General features: G+C 37.3%; 1 protein-coding gene across 6 annotated transcripts in view; it reads left to right on the top strand.

The window, feature by feature from the left end:
* Nucleotides 1-20,944, top strand: part of focad (focadhesin) — a 255,026-nt gene that overhangs the window by 175,915 nt on the left and 58,167 nt on the right. For all 6 annotated transcript variants that reach the window (XM_063069010.1, XM_063069012.1, XM_063069008.1 and 3 more), the window contains 7 exons: nucleotides 683-775; nucleotides 5,591-5,679; nucleotides 6,765-6,806; nucleotides 7,752-7,860; nucleotides 10,615-10,731; nucleotides 18,300-18,538; nucleotides 19,464-19,553. In XM_063069010.1, the coding sequence (XP_062925080.1) occupies nucleotides 683-775; nucleotides 5,591-5,679; nucleotides 6,765-6,806; nucleotides 7,752-7,860; nucleotides 10,615-10,731; nucleotides 18,300-18,538; nucleotides 19,464-19,553 (779 nt within the window). The remainder of the gene's footprint in view (nucleotides 1-682; nucleotides 776-5,590; nucleotides 5,680-6,764; nucleotides 6,807-7,751; nucleotides 7,861-10,614; nucleotides 10,732-18,299; nucleotides 18,539-19,463; nucleotides 19,554-20,944) is intronic.

Here is a 20,944-nt window from a genome sequence, read left to right as displayed (position 1 = left end):
TCTCTGCCCTTCCGTCTCTCTCCCTCTCTCCCCCCCCACCCCTCCCTTATTATTTATTTAGAAGTATGGCATGGAATCGACCCTTACACTCCTTCAACCCGTGCCCAGCAACCTCTGATTTCACCCTAACCTAATCACCGGACAATTTACAATGACCAATTAACCTACTAACTGATTCTTCTTTAGACTGTTGGAGGGAACTGAAGCACCTGGAAAAATCACAGGAGGAGGTTTTCTAATCTCCTTGCGGAATTGAATGCCGACCTTCGGCAGCCTGAGCTGTTTCAGTGTCACGCTAAGTGCCACCTTACCATGGCGCCCCATGAAGTGTGACTTTTCAGTGAAGGTGGGGCAATTCTGGCAATGTCTGCTGAGCTGCACTTGTGAGTTTGTGAGATATCCTCTTTCTCACATAAAAACAATGACACGCTTGTACTTCTGTTCAGTGAGTAACTAACATTTGTTTGGGGGGGGGTGTCAAAACATGTAGCACTTTTTGAATCTTAGTGGAAGAAGTAAAAGCAAATACTTCCTGAGACATTATTGAATCTTTAGTCAGTGGTGCTGATGGATTCTAGATGAGAAGGTTTTCCACCTTTTAAAAAAATACATACAGTAATTTAATATTCTTAGTTATTTCAATTAAGGTTTGGTTATATCACAATCTCTGTTTAATTTGTAGGTGCCTATACAACCTTCTGAATGGCATAAATCAATTTTGATGCCCCAAGCCTGGCTAGGATTTATGAGTAGAACATATCAGGCTGTTCTGCAGGTAAATTCACCATTTTGATTGCAAATGACTCCTTCCCTGTTCCAAAGTTAGCCTCCTGGTTATATCCAGAAATTCTACACCAGAAACATTACAAACTATTTTGATGGATGGGAATATACTGTATATTTTTGAACAGTGGTATTTATTCAGTAAAATACAGGTAATCTAGCAAGATTTAGGTAAGAAAATGAAAATTAGATTTGATAATGTATCTTCAACTTAAACTTTCTCTTTCTGACTTTCCAAGTGTTTCTAGCATTTTCTGCTTTATTTCATTATTTATAGTTAATGTTTATATAAGGCTTGATTAGATTTGAAAGCTTGGTAGTTTTTCTTCCAAGCTTTCAAATCTCCGGTTTTTTCTCCTTGAGCAAAGAAGGGTGAGATTTGATGGACTGCATAAGATATTAGATTGGGTTGATAGATAGTAGCTTTTACAGATAACCAATTGCTAACAATGAGTGGGCCCAAATTTAAAATTTTGGGCACAGGAGATGTGAGGAAATGATTTTGTCTTGAGAGTGGTTGTGACTGAAGTTCATTGCATATACTGGTGACGGAAGCACAATCTGTCAGGGTTTTCAAAAATGCATTTTTACCAAGCTATTAGAATGGGACTTAGTGGATTGCCTTACAAGGATTCAGCATGGATTCGGTGGCGCAAATGATCTCCTTTTGTGACATAATATTTCTTAACTGTTTTCAATGATTTGAACATTTTTTTTAATTAGTTTTTTAAGCTCCAGATCCCCATGTTGGTGTTTTCAGTTGGCAATATCTAGATATGATGCTACCTTTGCCTGCTTTAACATGTTGTCCGATTCAAGGAGTAGGAAACATTTTGAAACATTGATGTAGTTTGGTCTTTTAGTGTTTCAATCTTGTTAATTGTGCAAAACATAAGTGTCTTTTTCTAGCTTCTCTTTCCCCTTCCTTTCCAGACCTGATGAGGGGTCTGGGCCTGAAACACAGTTGTTTATTCCTCTCTGTAGATGTTGCTTGACTTGCTGAGTTCCTTCAGCATTTCATGTTGCTCAAGATTTCCAGCATCTGTAGAATCTCTGTGCTTATAGATCCCTTTGTGTCTTTAATTATGAGAAAATGTTTGTATGATTAATTTGATTGAAATCTTTGTCAAAACTTACCGGTATTTATCCTATAGTTTACATGAAATATTTTGAGGCCACATTATGGAGCTGGCTGTGCTTCCTAAAGCTTAAACTAAATTAGACTAGTGTATCTAAAATATTATGAGTTATCATGTTGCAAGTGATTGCTAATAGTGCAAAGTGTGCAGTAACGCATTAAGTTGGAATCTTGTCTCTAGAATTTTTGCAAAAAGTGTTTAAGTTTAACTTGCTTCAAATCTTAAAATCAGGGTAATGCAGATGGTGAGAATTTGAAATAAAAACAAAAGTGCTGAAGTACTCAATGGGTCTACAGCGCTCTTAGAACTAAATCTAAACAGAACAGGGAGAGAGAGAAAACAACTGACCTATTGAGCCTTTTCAGCATTTTCTGCTAATAACTTTACTTTCATTGTTTTGGTTTTATTTTCAAAGTTAATATTTAGTAATCAAATCTTGGATTATTTCTCTGACTTGAATTTTGTGCATGTAAGAACTACAGTAATAATTTTTATACAGTGCATCAGTGTGACTCCAGACAGGCCATCCCTCCAGCATATTTTTCATTTAAGCACAGAATATGTGTTGCAATCAAATTTAGTTGGATAACTAGCTTGATTTTTCTTTCTCTGTACCTGAAGGAAATTGCCCTATACGTAATGACATTCATTCTGCAGATGTTTTCTCTTTAGTGTAAAGTCTTATATGATAAAATTGATAAAGAACATTGTTTTTATCTATTCGATTGGCAAAGAAGTACAAGAAGAAACATGAGGCATAACCATTGTGCAGTATTGAGTAATTATAATGATATGCAGTGCCTTTGCATAGAATTTACGTGCAGTTCAGCAATGAAAAAATGCACAGTAGTGAATACATTGTGGAAAATTATTTTGTAGTGAGATCAAATGTGTTCAAGTTAAACAGACATGCTTTGTCACAAATGAATTGAAGTCAAATTTAATCAGAGAATAACACACAGATCTTTATGATAGCAGTGGGGAATTCGACTGCATACTATATAAGAATGATCAGGTGACTGATGTTTAATTATAGCATTAGACTGGGGCATTATGACTGGGGCTTATTCATGCACTGTTGTGATTTAGGCAGCAACATTACCAAATAATAAAAGCCTAAATTTCTTGGGAAGCTTGTTCTTAATTATCTGCTATAGCTGTAGAAGGATCACTGTAATCTTGCTTGATGATTTATGAGCCATTTTGTCCATTCTAGGATGTGGCTTTTCGAGAAGCTGTGTTTTACTTCTAACATTTTGAAGTGTACAACCTCATTTATGTGTTTCGCTGAATGGATGATTGTCTTTGTAGTTCTATTAGTATTTTCTCTCCTATTTACTGAGATTAGACCCCTAGGGAGAGTGACAGGAAGAGTCTGAAATCATTGCATGGTGCTGCCCACAGCAATCCAGTTGTTCTGTGCAAATGTATTGTCAGGTTTGTCTGCAGGCTGTAGCAATTACATAACTAAATAACCATTAATTACTCTGTATGTTCTGCAGTTACTTTATTTATCATTAGTTTGTTTATTTTATTGATTTGATTTCATATGGTGGAAGGGAGCCTATTGTTAGTGTAACTCATTGTATAGATATCCTCCTCAGTTTCATTATCAGCTATAGGGGTCTGCTAAAATTTCCACTCTCAAAATATATATTTGCATAGCGCTTTGTAGAGTTTCATTGGCAGATGTTTTAAAATTTCAAGAAGTTTTTTTTCTGTCTTTAATGAATGATGCATATTTTTTTTCTTGATTTTCTCTTTAAACATTTCTCTGCTCATCCTCTTAAAATGCACTTTCCTTTCTGGCCTGTGATTCCAGAGCAGTTTTTCCAGGTCCATTGAGAAAAGGAATAGCTCTGATATTAAAAATAAGCCCAAAATAGGTGATTCACTCTCAATAGTTTTGCAGGCACATGGTGAGTGCAACCAATGTGATTCTGTCAATGTGCTTGAATTTCTATCCCATTATAATTGTTAATATCCTGTTAAATGTGAGAGTAGCTGATTGACAGCCCTGACACTGCAAACATTTCACTGAGCATTGAAGTAGAATATTATAAAACAGCCCAAAATGAGCAAATTCTGAATGAAACAAGTCTGAGGAACACCCCTTCCCCCAAATTTTAGTGATCATCGACAGTTTCACTTTTTTTTTATAACCATGCTTCGCTTCTCTAAAGCTATTGTACACCATCCTATTGCTCCCACTTTTGATCTAAGTTTGTGATTTGAGCTTTGTCAGGGATGGTCAACAGTCTCAGTAATGGTAGACATCCTGACCCAAAGGCCAAGGGCAGCCTCTGCAAAGTTTACTGAGCACTGTTCAAAAGCCATCTGTATATTCCCTTACTGGTGATCACAGATGGAAATTGTATCTGAAGCCACATTACAGTATACTAAGGATCAACTTGGAACAGTGACTTGGCTTGTCCAGGGAGTCCCAAGTTCTGCTTTTTCTTTTACTTTTTCTGAGACACCTAGCAGAATTATTTTTAAAGCGGTGTGCTCCTTAATTCTTTATTTTCTGGTTGTTACATTAGTAGCCTGTACTTGATAGTCATTTATCACTTATTAGTTATTGTCATGGTGTATTTTGCTTTCTGAACCTGTTGTGGCATTTCCTCATTCCAGCAGATAACAATTAAACTGAAACCAAATTTAGTAGTGTTTAAATGTCCGAAAGGAAGGGAGAAAAGTGGAAAGCTAATGGATGTGGAGCATTGGATCTAGAAGCAACTTTACTCAAGGCTAGAGTTTAGATATGACTCACCATGATTTTAAGATTTTTTTATTATCATAAAGACAATAAATGATGTGTAGACATAATTTGCAGACATACTGGAATCCAAGTGTTTTCTTCAAGAAAAAAAACATAAAACAAGGACACATTATTAAGGTTTGGAGTGGAGTTCTTGCATTTCTTTTACTTCCCACTCCTTATTCAGCTGAGCAAGTTTAATGAGGGGGGGTGTATCGTTTGCCCTGAATTAAGGGAAAGCTTATTCCTTTCCCTGACTAAAGTTGGGCCACTGGAAAGCTTTCGAGCTGGTCTGAAGCTTTTTTGCAAAATCAGGTATAGAAAAAACACTGTCAGAACATTAGACAATTTGTTAGAGGAACTGGTTGGATTGAACAGCATCTCTGGGAATAAAGCATTGCTATAAAAATGTTAATATCAGGAGTCAGTTACAATATTATTATTTCTGGGAATTCTAAACTACAACAAATTATATTGCATTTATAAGGTGACACCTGAGTCCTGGTGGGAGTCCTTTCTTCCCACTGATACTATTTGACCCACTGAGTTCTTCCAACAGATTGCTTGTAACTCCATTTCTAGCCTCTGCGGTCTTGTGCAACGCGAATATCAGAGCACATTGTGTACCTCTGTGCTGCAAATTGCAGAATGATATTGGTAGCCTTATACAATAAATTGGTGCCCTAAATTTCCAGCTGAAGAGATGGTATTTGCTTAAGAATGGGGTGTTTTAGGAAATAGCTACACACTAATTTGCTTTTTAAATAGTTGTCTTATTTTAAATTTACTGCAAGCAGAATTCCTCTCTCAGTGTGAACTGATATATAACTTCCTCCTTCCTGTGCTCACTGATTGCTAATAGCTTCATTGTGGGGTGACACTGTTGATTGATTGACTTTGTCTATAGGGGAGACAGGCCGAACTGGAGATGCAGCACAAGCATGGGAAAGATGATCCAGAGGAGCTTCAGTATAAGCAGTTCATATCTTGGCTCTGGTAGGAACAATTTAAAGAGTATTTATTTATCCATCTATTTATTTAATTTACATATTAAACTTCAGAATCATGTATTATCTTATAAATACAATATAATTGGACCTAGTTTAGAATCCCCAGAAATAATAATGTCCCAACTGATTCCTGATGATACAAAGAGGGAAACATGGATATTGCACTCAGTGTAACCCATCTTGTTGCATCAATTATACTATTTCTGCAGAATTCTCTAAACCACTTTATATTATGCAATAATCTGCTAACTACAGACCTTTATGCAACAGGGCCTATGTGGTGCAACACCCAGACAGTGCTGGAGGAACTCAGCAGGTCACGCAGCATCTATGGAGGGAAATAAATAGTTGACGTTTCGGGTTGAGACCCTTCATCAGACTGAGTTCCTCCAGCATTTTGTGTGTGTTGCTTGAGATTTCCCGTATCTGCAGAACCTCCTGAGCCGATGTTGTGGTAATTTCTGAGCATGTCCTTCAGCTTGTGTCTTTTCAAAAAGAGATTTCATGCCTGTCATAATTCAACACATCCAGCTGAGAATACTATTTTGGACTTATTTTCCTGCTGTCTGGTCTTTGAATATGTAAAGCTTGTGAAGACAAGCTACAAGTATGTTCTTTTCATAAGCTAGTATACGCAAAACTGGAACTTGAGTAACTTTGAAGACTATTAAGTTCCCAAAATCATATTCGTTGTATCGAATATGTAGTAATGGATTTTTATTTAAGAATATTTTCGACTTTGAAAAGTAATTAAAACCAATATTAATCAAATATTTTTTTCTAGTTCCAACAAAGTTTTTTTAAAAAATATGAATTTTTTTTTAATGCATGTGTGTTTTAAGCATTTTCTAGTTTTGGTTCCTGTGGAGTATTGGGACAGAAATGCAGGGCTGTTTTGTTCACCCTAAGCAAGATACCTCTGGTTTTACTTGCCAAACTACCTTCAAGCTCAAACAGGGTCACCTGGACACCTCTCCCTGGGCTCCCATATTGGACACGGTGGTCCAATTTGGATTTCATCATCTGCAATTTGTGGCTTTTGATTTTATTTTTGTTCCTTCTTTTCAACAGGGCCAGAGACATGCTAACTGACGTAATTAAATCAGCATCAAAGTAAGTAAAGCCCATGTTATCTAAGCACATTTTACCCTTTAGGATTCCTGTGTAGCCTTGGCCCCTCTAAATAAGCTTCCTATACTCAGGATATAAAAATTATTGTGAGCTAAGTTGCTCTTTAAAATACATCCAAAAAAAAACCTCTTTCTCAAAAAAAAATTGTCAGGTACTTTTGTAGAATTGCTCATATCTATCTAACTACATTTTTAGGATATTCATTCATCTGTAAGGTTAAAATTTCATGATGACTGTGTTGACTTTTGATACCAGCTATGATTTTAATATTAATCATATATCTTTACAACTCTCTTACTTTATGAATAAAAATCCCCATGTTACATCTAATTTTTCCCAGATAACAAATATTCAAAGAAACTGTGTTCTTTGGAAACTAATATTACTTAGTAATACCGGTATATTGCAATACTTGACTATTGCCTCTCATTTATACTATTATGGACAAATGACTAAACTTGTAAATTTCTCTTTTAAGCACCTTTTGTCAACTTCAAGCAAACTCGCTTTTGAAATATTTTTTCTGTTCTATCTGAATAATTATCTTAACTCTATTCTATTATTGAAATAGTGTGTTTAAAAAAAAAAATTCCATTTCCAATACTTGAGTAATGAAGTTGAATTGCAAGCACAATGTTTGATGTGGTTCATACCAGCAAAGGCTTAATTGTAAGTTGCCCATTCTTGTTTCACAAAGGCTCCTTTAGAAATGTTGCCGAGAAGAGGTTTAGATTCTTCAGTCTGTCTGAATTGAGATCTTTGTGTTTCAAGTGTTTAAATTGCCCATTGCACCACAAAGTTCCCAGTTTGACATTTTAAGGGGAATAATCAGTTAACTATTGCATAATGACTGGCTTCTACGTATGATAGTAGTAGCTTAATTTAAAAAAATATATATTTCCTGTTGATCTGTTATTTGGTTAACAGGGACAGCCCAGTTGTGCAGGGAAATTCCATCCTTGCCTTAACAGGACTTGCTGTGACAGTAGCCAAACACGAAAGTAGCTTGCCATCTGAAGCCAATGATGCCCCTGAGGTAGGTATATTCCACTAGTGGTTTTATCAGTTATTATTACATTTTTCTGCTTCAGTATTTGAGGATAAATTTTTTTGGGGAGGCTAAAAGAACACGGTTGGCCTTTGCTACCATTTACTCCCAGTCATCCAAATTATGGTATGTGCAATTCTGTAAAGAGCAATTCATACTTGGGATTGACAAGGACCCTGCTAGTACATTAGCCACAAAACCTAGGTAAGAACAGGTGGGGAGTAAAACTGGAATGTAGACAGCAGACCAAGTAAGCAAAAATTTCCTAATACTTTATTATAATTTCTAATTTACAAGATAGAGTGAATAGAGTGAAATATATGAAATTTCAAGTGAGAACATAAGAAATGGGATCAGAAATAGGTGATATTGGTCCTTGCAGACTGCTTTGCCACTCAAGAAGATCATGGATGATCTAATAGGTCATACCCCTGCTGTATCCATATTTCTCAATTCATACAATATTGAAAAGTCTGGCTATCTTAGTTTTGAAATAACTCAATGACTGATACTTAGCATTCTGATAAAGACTTCCAAAGATTTGCAATCCTCTGGATGAAGAGAGTCCTCTTCATTTCTGTCCTGAATGTCCTGTCGCTTATTTTGAGGCTATAACCCATGGTTCTACAGTCCTGGAGAAGGAATATTATCCTCTCCGTACCTTTTAACAAGTTGGTATATATCAAAGAGTTCACCTTTCATTCTTCTAAACTGCTAAGATTAGAGCCCTGGCTTACTTGACTTCTCTGCATAGGATTAACTTGACATCCCAGAAACCATCCAGTGAATCTTCGCTGCAGATATTGGAAGCACATACCTATTTTAGATAAGGATACCACAATTGTACATAGTACTCCAGGTGAGGTTTCAGCAAGGCCCTAGGTAATTGTAACAGCAAACCTTCACTTTTGTACACAATCCTTTCAGTACTGAAGAGGAGCATATCATTTGCTTTCCTAACTGGCTGTTGTACTTGCATGTTGGGTTTCAGTGATTGGTGTACTAGGACACCCAGGTCCCCTTGAACCTCAACAGCTTCCACTCTGTCATCATTTCAAAACGAATCAGCGTCCTTGTTTTTTCCACCAAAGTGGAAAAGAACATCTTTCCATATGGTGCTCCAACTATCATTAACCATTCACTTGGAGCTTTTTGCCTCCTCAACATCACACCCATTTCATAAGTTTCATCTGGAGATAGTGACACTTAGTTCCTTCAGCTAATCCAGATATATGATTATGAGTAGATGGAAATCTATACACACTAGTATATTCAGAATTAGAATCTGTTTTATTGTCACTGTCTTATTTGACATCAGAGTTGTTGTTTTGCAGCATCTGTGCAAACTTATACTTATGATAAATAACAAAAGAAATGAATAGTGCAATTTGATGTGTTCTAATCTTGTTCAACAACCTCCAGTCTTCCTATAATCCAAATGCACACTTGACTTCGAATGATTAGTCAAAATTGATATTCCTTTCATAAATCATTGCTGAACTCTGTTGTATCATATTTTAAATGTCTTACTATTGGATCCTTCATTATAAATTCTGTCATGTTCCCAAGTACGTGTCAGAATAAAGGTTGATAGTTCTGCTTTTTTCCTCCCTCCTTTTTTAAAAAGTGGGGCCAGTCCAAACTATACAAAATAGTCCAAAATCTCTGGAGTTTGAGAATATAGCCATCTCTTTCAAAATCCTAGAATATAGATCATCAGCTCCATGGGACTTATTGGCTTTTGGGCTAATTAGCTGCTCTTGTAATATATCTTCACAAATAATATTATCTTTTACTTCCTCTTTTACGTGGACCTGGATTTCCAGAATAACTTTGAGAGCCTTTTATTTTGTCTTCAGTGAATTCAGGCAAAAAAGTTTGCATAACTTTTTGTGCTCATTATAATTTCCCATTATAAATGCTCCCTGTAAGTGCTCTTTTTAAGTGGCTCATACTTGCCCTTGCTAGTGCTTTCCTTTTGCATACATATCTTTTGAAGTTCCCGTTATCTGTTTTATATTTCTCATTGGTTTGCTCCCTTATTCTATTTTCCTCTTTAGTTGGTTTTTGGTCATCTTATGTTGAATTCTAAAATACTCCCAAACTTAATGTTTCCTGCTTTTCTGGCAATTTTATAAGCTCTTTACTTAATACTAATACTATCTTTAATTTTTTCCACTGATCCATTAATGAATAACATTTTCTGATCTGATTTTGTGTCTAAGAGGAATGCATATTTGTTACAAGTCATGCAGTGTTTATTTGAATGCCTCCATTGCTTGTCAATTTCAATGTAATTTCCCAATCTATCCCAGCTAATCTTGCTCTCAGGACTTCCTCTTCCGGGGATGTAGGTTGAAAACCCATTCTTCAGAATGAAGTTCCACCACTTTTGAACTTAATTTTATTATATTATAGTCACTCTTTCCTTTGAAGTCCATTCACAATAAGATTATTAATTGACTTCTATTGCTGCACAATATTAGACCTAAAATAGCCTTTTACCTAATCAATTCCTCAGCACTCTAATCTAGAAATCCATCTTGTATGTTTCAGGTTTCTATTCTTTCTACATTTTTAACAATGATTTAGGTTATCAAGTCCAAGTGAACTTAAATAAAAGTAAAATGTTTCTCAAATTATTATATATTATCAATAAGCGTAAAGAGATGGGAGATGAGATGCAGGATATTTTGTATTTTTACCCATACAGTGTTACATTCTCAATTATCTCTTGTGTAGATTGGGGCTGAAATTTTCCCGACAAAGCACTGGATATCCATGGTGGTGGAGACACTTCTGAGTATTGTTGACAACCATTACCGTCCAAAGGGACGTATCTTCCCTTGGTTCCAACATGTAAGTCTTTTTCTAGTACAAACAATCATCATTCAGGTGCCTTGCCATTCAGCGTGGGCGATCATGTCTCTCCATTAATCACGGTCCCTGACCCTCTGAATTGTACTTGTTGTCTCCCCCGTTTCTAACCAGGATGTTATTCTATCTATCATTTTCATTCTCTGTCTGCCTCTGCTTCTTTTTCCTTCCAGTTGTACCTAAATGTTCTAATGTCCCTCTTCGCATGATGTGTCCAAAGAATTTTGATTGCTGTTTTCTGATTTTTTTTAAAGTAACGTACATTTTGTTTTCGTTCTTTGTAGAACTTCTTCGTTGGTTATACTGTCTGTATATGATATGCATAGCATTCTTCTGAGGAACCACATCTCTACTGCATTGATTCTCTTTCCCATTGCATTTGTGATGGTCCATGACTTGCAGCCATACATCAATATAGGAAGAATGTAGCAGCTGAGAGTTCTAAGGGGATGTCAATTGCTATTTTCTTGTTCGTTAGGATGTTTCTCATTTCCGTAAATGCTGCTTTTGCCATTGCTATTCTTGCTTTTACGTCTGTTTCGCATTTGCCATCAGATGATACCCATGATCCAAGGTACTTGAAGTTGTGAACTTGTTTCAGGATTTCATTTCCCAATTCGACCCTACAGTTTGGGATATCAGGTTTCTCTGATATTACCATTACTTCCGTTTTCTTTTTGTTTAAGGTTAGGCCAAGTCTTTCGCTCTCTGTGGTGATACTAGTTTCTGTAAATTTACTTCACTGTTTGCTATCAGTACTGTATCATCCGCATAGCGGAGGCTGTTGATATTGTATCCTCCTCTACTTATTCCAGGTAGGTCTTGTAGTTCTCATGATGTTTTCGCTGTGCAGGGAGAACAGGTCTGGTGATAGAACACAACACTGTCTGACTCCTCGCTTTACTGGCTGATAGTCATCAATTTGTCTGTCCGTATGGCTGCACTTTGTTGCCAGTAGAGATTCCTGATTATTCTCAGATCTTTTCTGTCGATATTAATATCTTTAAGCATTTTCATGATGACTTGGTGTTTCACTGTGCCAAAGGCTTTTGTGTAGTCAATGAAACAGAAGTATAGGTCTTGTTGTACTTCTATTGACCTTTCGATAATATTTCTGAGAATATAAGTGACGTTTGATGTTCCCTTGCCTTCGACAAAGCCATATTGTTCTTCACTGATCTGTGGTTTAATTTTGTTTCTTATTCTGAGCATGATGATTCTAAGCAGAATTTTTGTGAGGTGGCTCATTAAACTAATTGTTCTGTGTTATCCACACTCTGTTGCACCCGGTTTCTTTGGCAGTGCAATAAATACTGTCTTTAAAAGATCTTCTGGTACTTTGCCACTGTTGTATATTCTATTCAATAAGATTGTTAATTTCTCTACACCAAATTCTTCTAGCGCTTCATGCACTTCAACTGGAATGTTATCTGGTCCAGATGATTTTCCCTTTAGCATTTTCTTCATAGCATGTTCCACTTCTTTCAGTATTGCTGGGCCCTCGTTGTTGCCAACATCAAAGTTGTTCTCTTGGTCTTTGTCGTCACATAGGTCTTTGATGTATTCTGACCGTCTTTGCATTATTTTTCCTTTTTCCATAATTGTAGAGCTGTCTTTTGCTTTTATACATCCTGTTGTTGCCCCGCTTTTCTTCCGATTTGTGACTTCTTCAATCTCGTCGTGCATACGTTTGCTGCTGTTGGTCTTCTGCAATTGTTCTATTAACTCAAATTTGTCCTTAAGTCACTTTTCTTTTGCTTACTTGCACTTGGTTGTTATGTGCATGCAAGGCTTTTTCGTTTTCCTTACATTTTCTTCTTTATTCCATAAGATTCAGAATTTCTTCTGTCATCCATTTCTTTTTAGCTTTTTCTGTTGTTTGGGAATCACCTCGTGCTGCTTGTGTTATGCTGTCTCTGAGGTTTTCCCATTGCTGTTCTATAATAGTGATGTTTTGTAGAGCCCGAATTTGTTCTTCACTGTTATTTGGAATTCTTTTTTGATGTCACTTTTTTCTCAAAAGTCCCAAATTCAGCTTTAGCTCTACTCTTGGTCTTTTAAGCTTTCTGAGTCTCAGGTACATCACGCTGATTATTGTTAAGTGATCACTGTAGCAGTCTGCACCCGGATATGTTTTGCATGATTTCAGAGCATTTCTATACCTTCTCCTTATAAGCAGGTAATCAATCTGGTTTCTGGTGTTATCCCCTGGGCTCTTCCATGTCCATAGTTTTCTCGGGTGTTGCTTGAAGACGGTATTACCAATTTTATAATCTTTCTCTGTGACCCATGTAGCTAGTCGTTCAGTTCTCTCATTTCTCTCATCTATGCCGTAATGCCCAATATTGTCCTTGTCCCTGGTCTTGCCTACTTTTGCATTGAAGTCACCTTGAATAACGGTATTTTCTGAGCATTAGCATTGTCTTAATGCTGTTTCTAGTTCGTTATAAAATTGATCGATGCTTTCTTCACTGCTGTCTGCTGATGGGGCATAAACTTGAATGATGTTAATGTCAAAAGGTTTTGCATGTAGTTTCACAAGTAACATTCGGTCTTATATTGTCCAATAGCCTTTTATTGATTTTGCATGTTCTTCATTTAACATAATTCCAACGCCTTTTTCATGTATTTCTCCTCCTGAGTAAGTGATGGTATATCCCTCTGAGCTTGTTTTACCAGCTCCTTTCCACCTCTTCTCACACATTCCCAAGATGTTGATTTTTAATTTTTCCATTTCCTGTTTGATGTTGTCTAGTTTACCAGGTTGGTTAGGGGTTCTTACATTCCAGGCTGCTAGTCTGATCTTCTTTGCCTTTAATCTGCCGAAAGTCGCTGGATAACGTTCGAGGTTCACCTGTGGCGCATGAGATCCTCTACCGGATGAGGCTCCTTCGTTAAAGGCTCCATTCACATCTTTGAGCTGAGACCATAGTTGATTTGAGTTCATGATTGTACAAGGGAGGAATACTGAAGTGGTTTCCCGTTGCCTTCTTCAGTTGCAGTGTCCATACTGGATGGGTAACCCTGGCCATTGATCAGCAGATTCATCTGCCCAGCGTTTTTAATTTTACAACCATAAATTCCAATTGTAGAATCTGCTTGTAAAACCATCCACCACCTGCAAACCATAACTGACCATAGCAAAAATATTTTTGTGTCATGTTTTATGTCAGCTTTTGCAACATCTTTTAAAGCCAAATAATCGAAAGTTTTCTGAGGTTCTGAAAAGAAAGCTGAAAAGTGAAATAGAAAGTTTTGGAGACACTTGTTTGAGGAATAGTATTGACCAAAAATAGTCCTCTGAATATCATACCCTTATGTAGTAGAGAATGTGTTAATTGCGAATACACCGCATAAAGGTGAAAGCATTAAGTTTTGAAGCAAAATAAGACATCTTTATTTAGTTTTTATGTTGTTGTTGTTCACTTAAACTTAGTCAGAGAAACAATTTTGGTAATCATTTTCTTTCACTTAAGGACATTGGTAATTTTGGAGCTGGAGCTGAAAAGGAGAGGCAAGACTAGTGAACAAACTATGTTCATTCCATAATGTGTCTCACTCTACATTCTATTTTACACCTAAATCAGACTCAGTTTACATGAAGGATAAGACACTCATCCAAATATAAGATACTTGTAAGTACAAGAAAATCAGAGTTTAAAAGATCTTGGCCATTGATTTTACAGGCACATTTTAACACAGCACTTCAAACAGCTGCACTAGTTTTGCTCATGTCCTGTTATGAGCCGTGACTCAGATGTGAAAGTGAAATTGTTGATGGCAGATTGACACCTTTTCTATGTTACGCTAGCAGGGGATTGGGGAAAAGGATTAGTCACTTAATTTGTCAGTTTGAGGTTGCTTCTGGTATGTTGACACTGGGAAGTAGGCGTGTGAGCTGAGATATCAGTTTCATGGTTTAGCATTAAATCAACTCATAAGCTAGTGCTTACAAGTTTTTCTCAGTTCGTGGTAAAAATGAACAGTCCCCCCCTTCCCCCCCCCCAGCAGAGATCTGTAAATTTTCAAAAGTTAACAAATTATGCTTTTGAAGCAAGCAAAATGGTTTCCAAAGGAGGATTGGTCTACAAATCTGTTATCTGTTCAGGATGCTTGAGCTTTTCTAAGGAGTTCCCTGAATATTGAGAGTAGGAATGAGTAGTTAAGCTCTGTATACAGTGACTATTAATCATAACATTGTAAGTGCAAGGAGGATTCCATCCACAATTGTGAAGGAGCTTTTGAATTAAAATTTAGCACAAAGGCATTAAGTTGTTTACAAACAGACTATTTTGTCATTGTCCTAACTTTACCAAAGTTATGCATCAGTTTATTTACTGTAGAGTATCATGGGTCAAATTTATATAATGAAGGATGTTGTTTTTACAAATGTTCTTTTGAGAAATTCACAGAAAAAATCCCTCGTATTTTGAACAATGTTCTGCATGGTTGACATTATTTTAACACCTTATATTTGTATCACATTTTGAACACAGCAGCGTGATGAAATAAACAAAGCCACGAAAGTGGGTTCACCAAAACTTTGTCAAAAGAAATGGATTTTTAAAAAGTGAGTTATAACGAGAGAGTGATACTGGGATGATAAGGGAGGGAATCCCAAAATTTAGAGCGTTAACATTTGAAGTCAGTCACAAAAAAAGAAGAAATTAGTGCTTTTCAAGAGGTCTGAATTGAAGGAGAACAGATAATTTGGAGGCTTGTCCAGCTGGGGAGATAGGTAAGAAAATGGGGCAATCCAAACTAAAAATGTCAAAGCCAAGGTGCTGCTGGACCAGGACCCATTAAGTTATTCAGTATATGAGTACATGTGCAATTTAGGACACTGACAGCAGAGATTTGGACAGGCTTGTAAAGCTGGAAATTGGGAAGCTTTCCAGATGAATAGTTGTGTTTCAGAGGAAACTAAGTCCTGATTAGTGCTTTTGGAAGTACGTATGTAAACTAAGATGGATGTTGCAGAAAAGGTGGTGGTTTTAGTGATATAGAGGATGTGGGTCCAGAGCTTGAGTCAGGGTCAAATGCTTCAAAGTGGCAAGAAGGTCTGAATTGGAGGCTAGAGAATAGAGTTGAGAGCAGTTGATGTCAATCTCTGGATTTAAGAATATTTCATGGAAGTGGTTTTTTTTTTCATCCAGTTCTGAAGACAAGCAATATGCTTAATTAGAGACAGTTGGTAGTGAAATAGCTGGGTTTTGCCAGCATAGAAGTAAAACCCAATACCGCTTTTTCACTTGATGTTGGTGAGAGGCACTGTACACGTCAGAACTTGGAAGGGAAAGCGATTGATCCTTGCGGAAATTCTGAAGTTGAGGAATAAAAGAAGCCTTTATATATTAATTTCAGCTGTGACTGGATAAATAAAAATAAAACCATGTGTGTGCAGTTCCACACACCTGAATGAAGAAGAATGGCTTGGTCACCATGTTATTGTGAGCTGCAGATACATTGGGAAAGAGAAGTCGGTGTGTTTATCTCTGGGATAATTCTGATAGTACATTAACTGTAATAACGTTGTGGAAAGGATACTAAATGGTTTAGGAGTAAAATGGGAAATTTTATTCATTTTTGTCTGTTCAATCCATCAAGTGTTGTTTGTGTTTCTTTGAGGAAGGTTCATTGTTTTGTATTTTATCTGATGGAAATATTGGGAATGTGCTGCAAGGTATCTCTGCTTTTTGGCTGAGAGCTTAATTTATTTATCCACGAGTTATTTGTAGCCACCAATCCAACCACTTTGTATGTGACTCTCTAGCTACATAGAATTTCTTTTGGCACCAAGTTAAAGAATGGAAACCTTGCTGTCCTTCACCTTCTTCACAGCTGGTGTATGGAATACAGGAGAACTTCTATACAGGGTAAATTCCCTGTTTATTTTTTAGTGCATCATGTCATCCACCTTCACCCAACCTGGTCTGCAGCATCATTTTCACTGTTCATGAATTCACATTTCAACTTTTTCAGCTCATTACAGAAGTAAACTTAGAGTTTTAAATCAAAGATTATCAGTTCAGTTATGTGTAACCGAGTTTGGGCAGTATACTTCCCAAAGTGACTTAACATCAGTGGATTCCTATCTGACGTGTAGATAGAGGTACTATCAAGACACCCTACGGCAGACATCCCACCCTGCAAAAACTCATTTCAGGGAGGTAGCACCATCAATTTGCGGGAGACTTCCGGGAGAGGTGGGATGTCTGCAATAGAGTAGCTCCTTAGCAGCTGGCCAGCTAGTTTAAATAACGTTAGCTATGCTAATGAACGAATGACACCTGTTAAACTCACCTCAACATGTCTTTTACAGTCTTAACCCACCATGGGCAATAGAAAAGGTCATTGTTGCAAACAGTGCAGTGGGCAACACTGTCATTATTTTGACCCCTATTAGGCAGGGGTACACTTTAGTGTAGTCTGGGGTGACGTACGTTTTATTTTTTTTGGAACACTCTGCAATGGCGTGCTCTCGCGCGTTCTCAAGCACTCTCGCTTGCCTTCTCGCTCGCTCTCTCGTGCGCGCACTCTCTCTCGTGGTCGCTCTCGGGTGCACTCTCTTGCTTTTCTCTCGCTCGCTGTCAAAAAAAATTGATTTCCGTGATATTGTATATAATTTGCGGGCATCAGGGAGCCACTATTAATATGCGGGAGACTCCCGGAAGTTCCGGGAGAGGTGGGATGTCTGCCCTACGGTAAATATGTAAATAGTACTTCATTTACAGGTGGTAAGGCAAGTGAACAATCAGAAAACTTATTAGTGACTGTTTTGGTTGAGGATGGAATTTTAACAAGTACACAGAAAGAATCCTGTTTTATTTTAAAATCATGCATTGAAATATTTTGTATCTCCTTAAACAGCGAGACACTGTTTGCTTTTAATCTTTTCTAACAAGGGCTTCTGTTAGTGCAGCATGGAAGCTCAGCCTAGAACATGCTTGCAGTAGAATATGCCATTGAGGTCTTGTGGTCTAGCTCTCACCTTAACTAGAGGTTATAAATTGTCATCAGAGAATCTCAGAAAGAAGCAGTGCCATAAATGGCAGCATTTTGTTATGAGGAAATACCAGGTATCAGGAATATGTTTTGGATTTCTATTACAAAGAATGTCATAATCGTAAATTATTTACCTTTCATTTATAAGCTTTGATTGTGCCAGTGGTGCAGTGTCATTCACACCAGACTTCAGAGTGACAAGTCCCAGGTTCGAATCTGGCCAGCCTCTTGCCGAGTTCTACTCCTGCTGGGTTGAGCGTTGACCTAGCACCTGGGTCTGGTAAAACAGACAAATGCTAAAGAAATGGCAAGGTTGCTTCCTGATATGCCAAATTGGCATGGGGAGGAACTTTAATGAGCTTGAATGTTCTCTGAAGAGTGACTGTAATGGTGCCTTTGCAACAATAACTTAAAGCTATATACTGTAACATTTTTTAAAACAGAAAATCATAATAAGCATTTACAAAGAGTCTTGATGCAATGATAGTTTGGAAAGAGCAATTTTTAAAGAGTACTTCACTAACGCTGTTTTATGGCTTTCACAGAAATCTTATTCTGGAGAGAGCACAGCCAGTGCCATAGCTCGCTCCTGCGCTGCTACAGCTTTAACTCTTCTTGTTCCTGTTTTCATCACATCGCACAAAGAGGTTATCGAGGAGGTCCTCAGCATTTTCACTGCAGGCTTACCAGGAAAACCAAATGCTGGTGAATCTCAGGCTGTTCAGTTTCATACAGGACTGGCCATGGGAATGTTCCTATCCCGTTTATATGAAGAACGAATGAGGTACTTGATGAAGAAATACTTTACAACATTTGCAGAGCTGCTTATTTTTGGGCTGTTTGACCTGCAATTCAGGTGGAAAGATTAAATAATTTCAATAGAGCTATTACTTGGTGATGTTTGAAGTCACTATGATTTCAAATTAAAATATCATTCTTTGTTAAAAGTAACCAGAAGAAGGATTGTAAATCTGACTTACCATAGGGATTGAAAAATCAAGTCCTAGTAGCTCAACTGAAATGTAATTGTTATAGTAACTTGGAAATGCAGTTGAAGCATATCTTCAAAATTATAGCACTGAAGATCAGCAGGAAATTAGCATCTTAAATACACATTGCTTAAATATTCTATTGGGATTTTTTGAGAGTTCAATAATACTTTGTTCAATAATGTACGAATGGTCTTGGACTTTGGATGAAACAGCAGTTAATATCCGCAAGAGCATCTATTTGGAGTCCATTTATTTGAACTTTACCTTTTGCATCCTGTCCAAATTAACTTATGTCCATCTGGGGGTTTGCAAACACAGGATACATTGTTTTGAGCTATTCCATGGGCGCCATGGTAGTGTAGCATTAGCACGATGCTATTGTAGCTCCAGGCATTCCGTACATTGGAGTTCAATTCTAGAGCTGGTCTATAAGGAGTCTCAGGTGCGTCTTCCCTATTATCTATGTGTTTCCTCCCATAGTTCAAAGACATACTGGGTAGGTTAACTGGCCGTTGTCAATTGTCCCATGATTAGGTTAGGGTTAATCAAGTTTGTCGGGTTGCTGGGGTGATGTAGCTCGATGGGCTAGGAGGGCCTAGTCTGTGCTGTATCGTTAAATAAAAAATAGATAAATAAAGTTATAGAATGTGCACAGAATCACTTTATGAATATGAAAGATCCATTCAAATCTGAAGCCAGCTATGGTTTCTTTTGCAGTGATGTTTCAGCACAGAAGATGAATTTGCTGCTCATGAAATCCCTCGACGCATTGGAAAAATGTTGCTTTGATATGAGCCTGGAATACAAGTACGGTTTAGAGATCTTTATAAATTTCTGTAAGAAATAATGTAACTGGATATACCTAAAAAGTGAGCAAGTTAAGTTTTTTATAGGATGACACTTAGGTAGTTGGCTCTATAGCTTTGTAATAATGTAGAGAGTATTTAGCAGATCATACTATGCTTATTCTTGTAAAAATACAATCAGCAATTAAATCTTCAATTGCATAAAGTTGGAAGCATTCTGTTAAGTGATGACCTAGATTCAGCTAGTAGAATTTTGGTACTTTTCTTCTTGGAGGCTGTACTAAAATGCAGTTTTGTGTTTGAATATGCTGTAATAGACATTTACCTTGGCTACCTTTGAGTAAGGAAGTTTCAAATGATGTCAATTGTGCAGTAAGGAAAATGCTTTTATATTTGAATGAATAATTAACAAAGGCAGTGGGCTGGAAACTTATTCAATATTCCATCACCGATACAGTGCCTTGCAAAAGTATTCACCCCAACCCTTTGTTCACATAAATGAGTAATACAACCAGGGATTTAGATTAATTTAAATGAGAATTTTTATTTCTGAATCTTGTGAATCACATGCTCCTTTTTTATGTAGTGTAGAGCCCAAAAATCAGGGAAAATTGGAAACATGAAATACTAAAAATTCAATAACTGGAATGTCAGCAGTTCAAAAGTATTCGTCCCCCTTTGCTCAGTACTTAGTTGAACCACCTCTCCCAACTATGACAGCCAACAGTCTTTTTGGATAAAACTGTTAGCTTTGCACAACATGATGGAGCAAGATTTGCCCATTCCTCCTTGCAAAATTGCTCAAGCTGTGCCAGGTTAGTTGGGGAGCAGTGGTGGACAGCAATCTTACGGTCTTGCCAGAGTTGTTTGATTGAGCTAAGGTCATGTCTCTGACTGGCCCACTCAAGGACATCAATTTTCTTTATTTGAAGCCATTCCACGATTGCTCTGGTGTGTGCTTGGGCTGTTGTCCTGCTGAAAGACAAACTTCCTCCCTAGTTTAAGCTTTCTGGCAGAGGCTACCTGGAATTTATCCGGGATTTCTCTGTATTTAGCAGCTTCTTTCTATCAGCTCTCTGTATTTAGCAGCAGTTTTAGTATCTTTCTATCAATCCTGACTGGATTTCCAGTCCCTATTGCTGGAAAGTATCCCCATCGCATGATGATACTGTACCTCCACCATATTTTACGGTAGGGGTGGTGTTGTCTGGCTAGTGCGCAGTATTAGATTTGCGCCACATGTACTGTTTAGTGTTGAGACCAAAAGTTCCACTTTAATTTCATCTAACCACAAGTCCTCCTCCTACATCTCTACAGTATCTTCTAAGTGATGCTTTGGAAAGCCTTTATGGGCAAGGATATGCTGTTCTTTTTTAGCCAGGTTTCTTTCAT

Source organism: Mobula hypostoma, chromosome 16 (assembly GCF_963921235.1).
Source record: "Mobula hypostoma chromosome 16, sMobHyp1.1, whole genome shotgun sequence".
Lineage (NCBI taxonomy): Eukaryota > Metazoa > Chordata > Chondrichthyes > Myliobatiformes > Myliobatidae > Mobula > Mobula hypostoma.
Note: the sequence above shows the minus strand (reverse complement) of the source record. Positions and strands in the feature narration are given on the sequence as shown.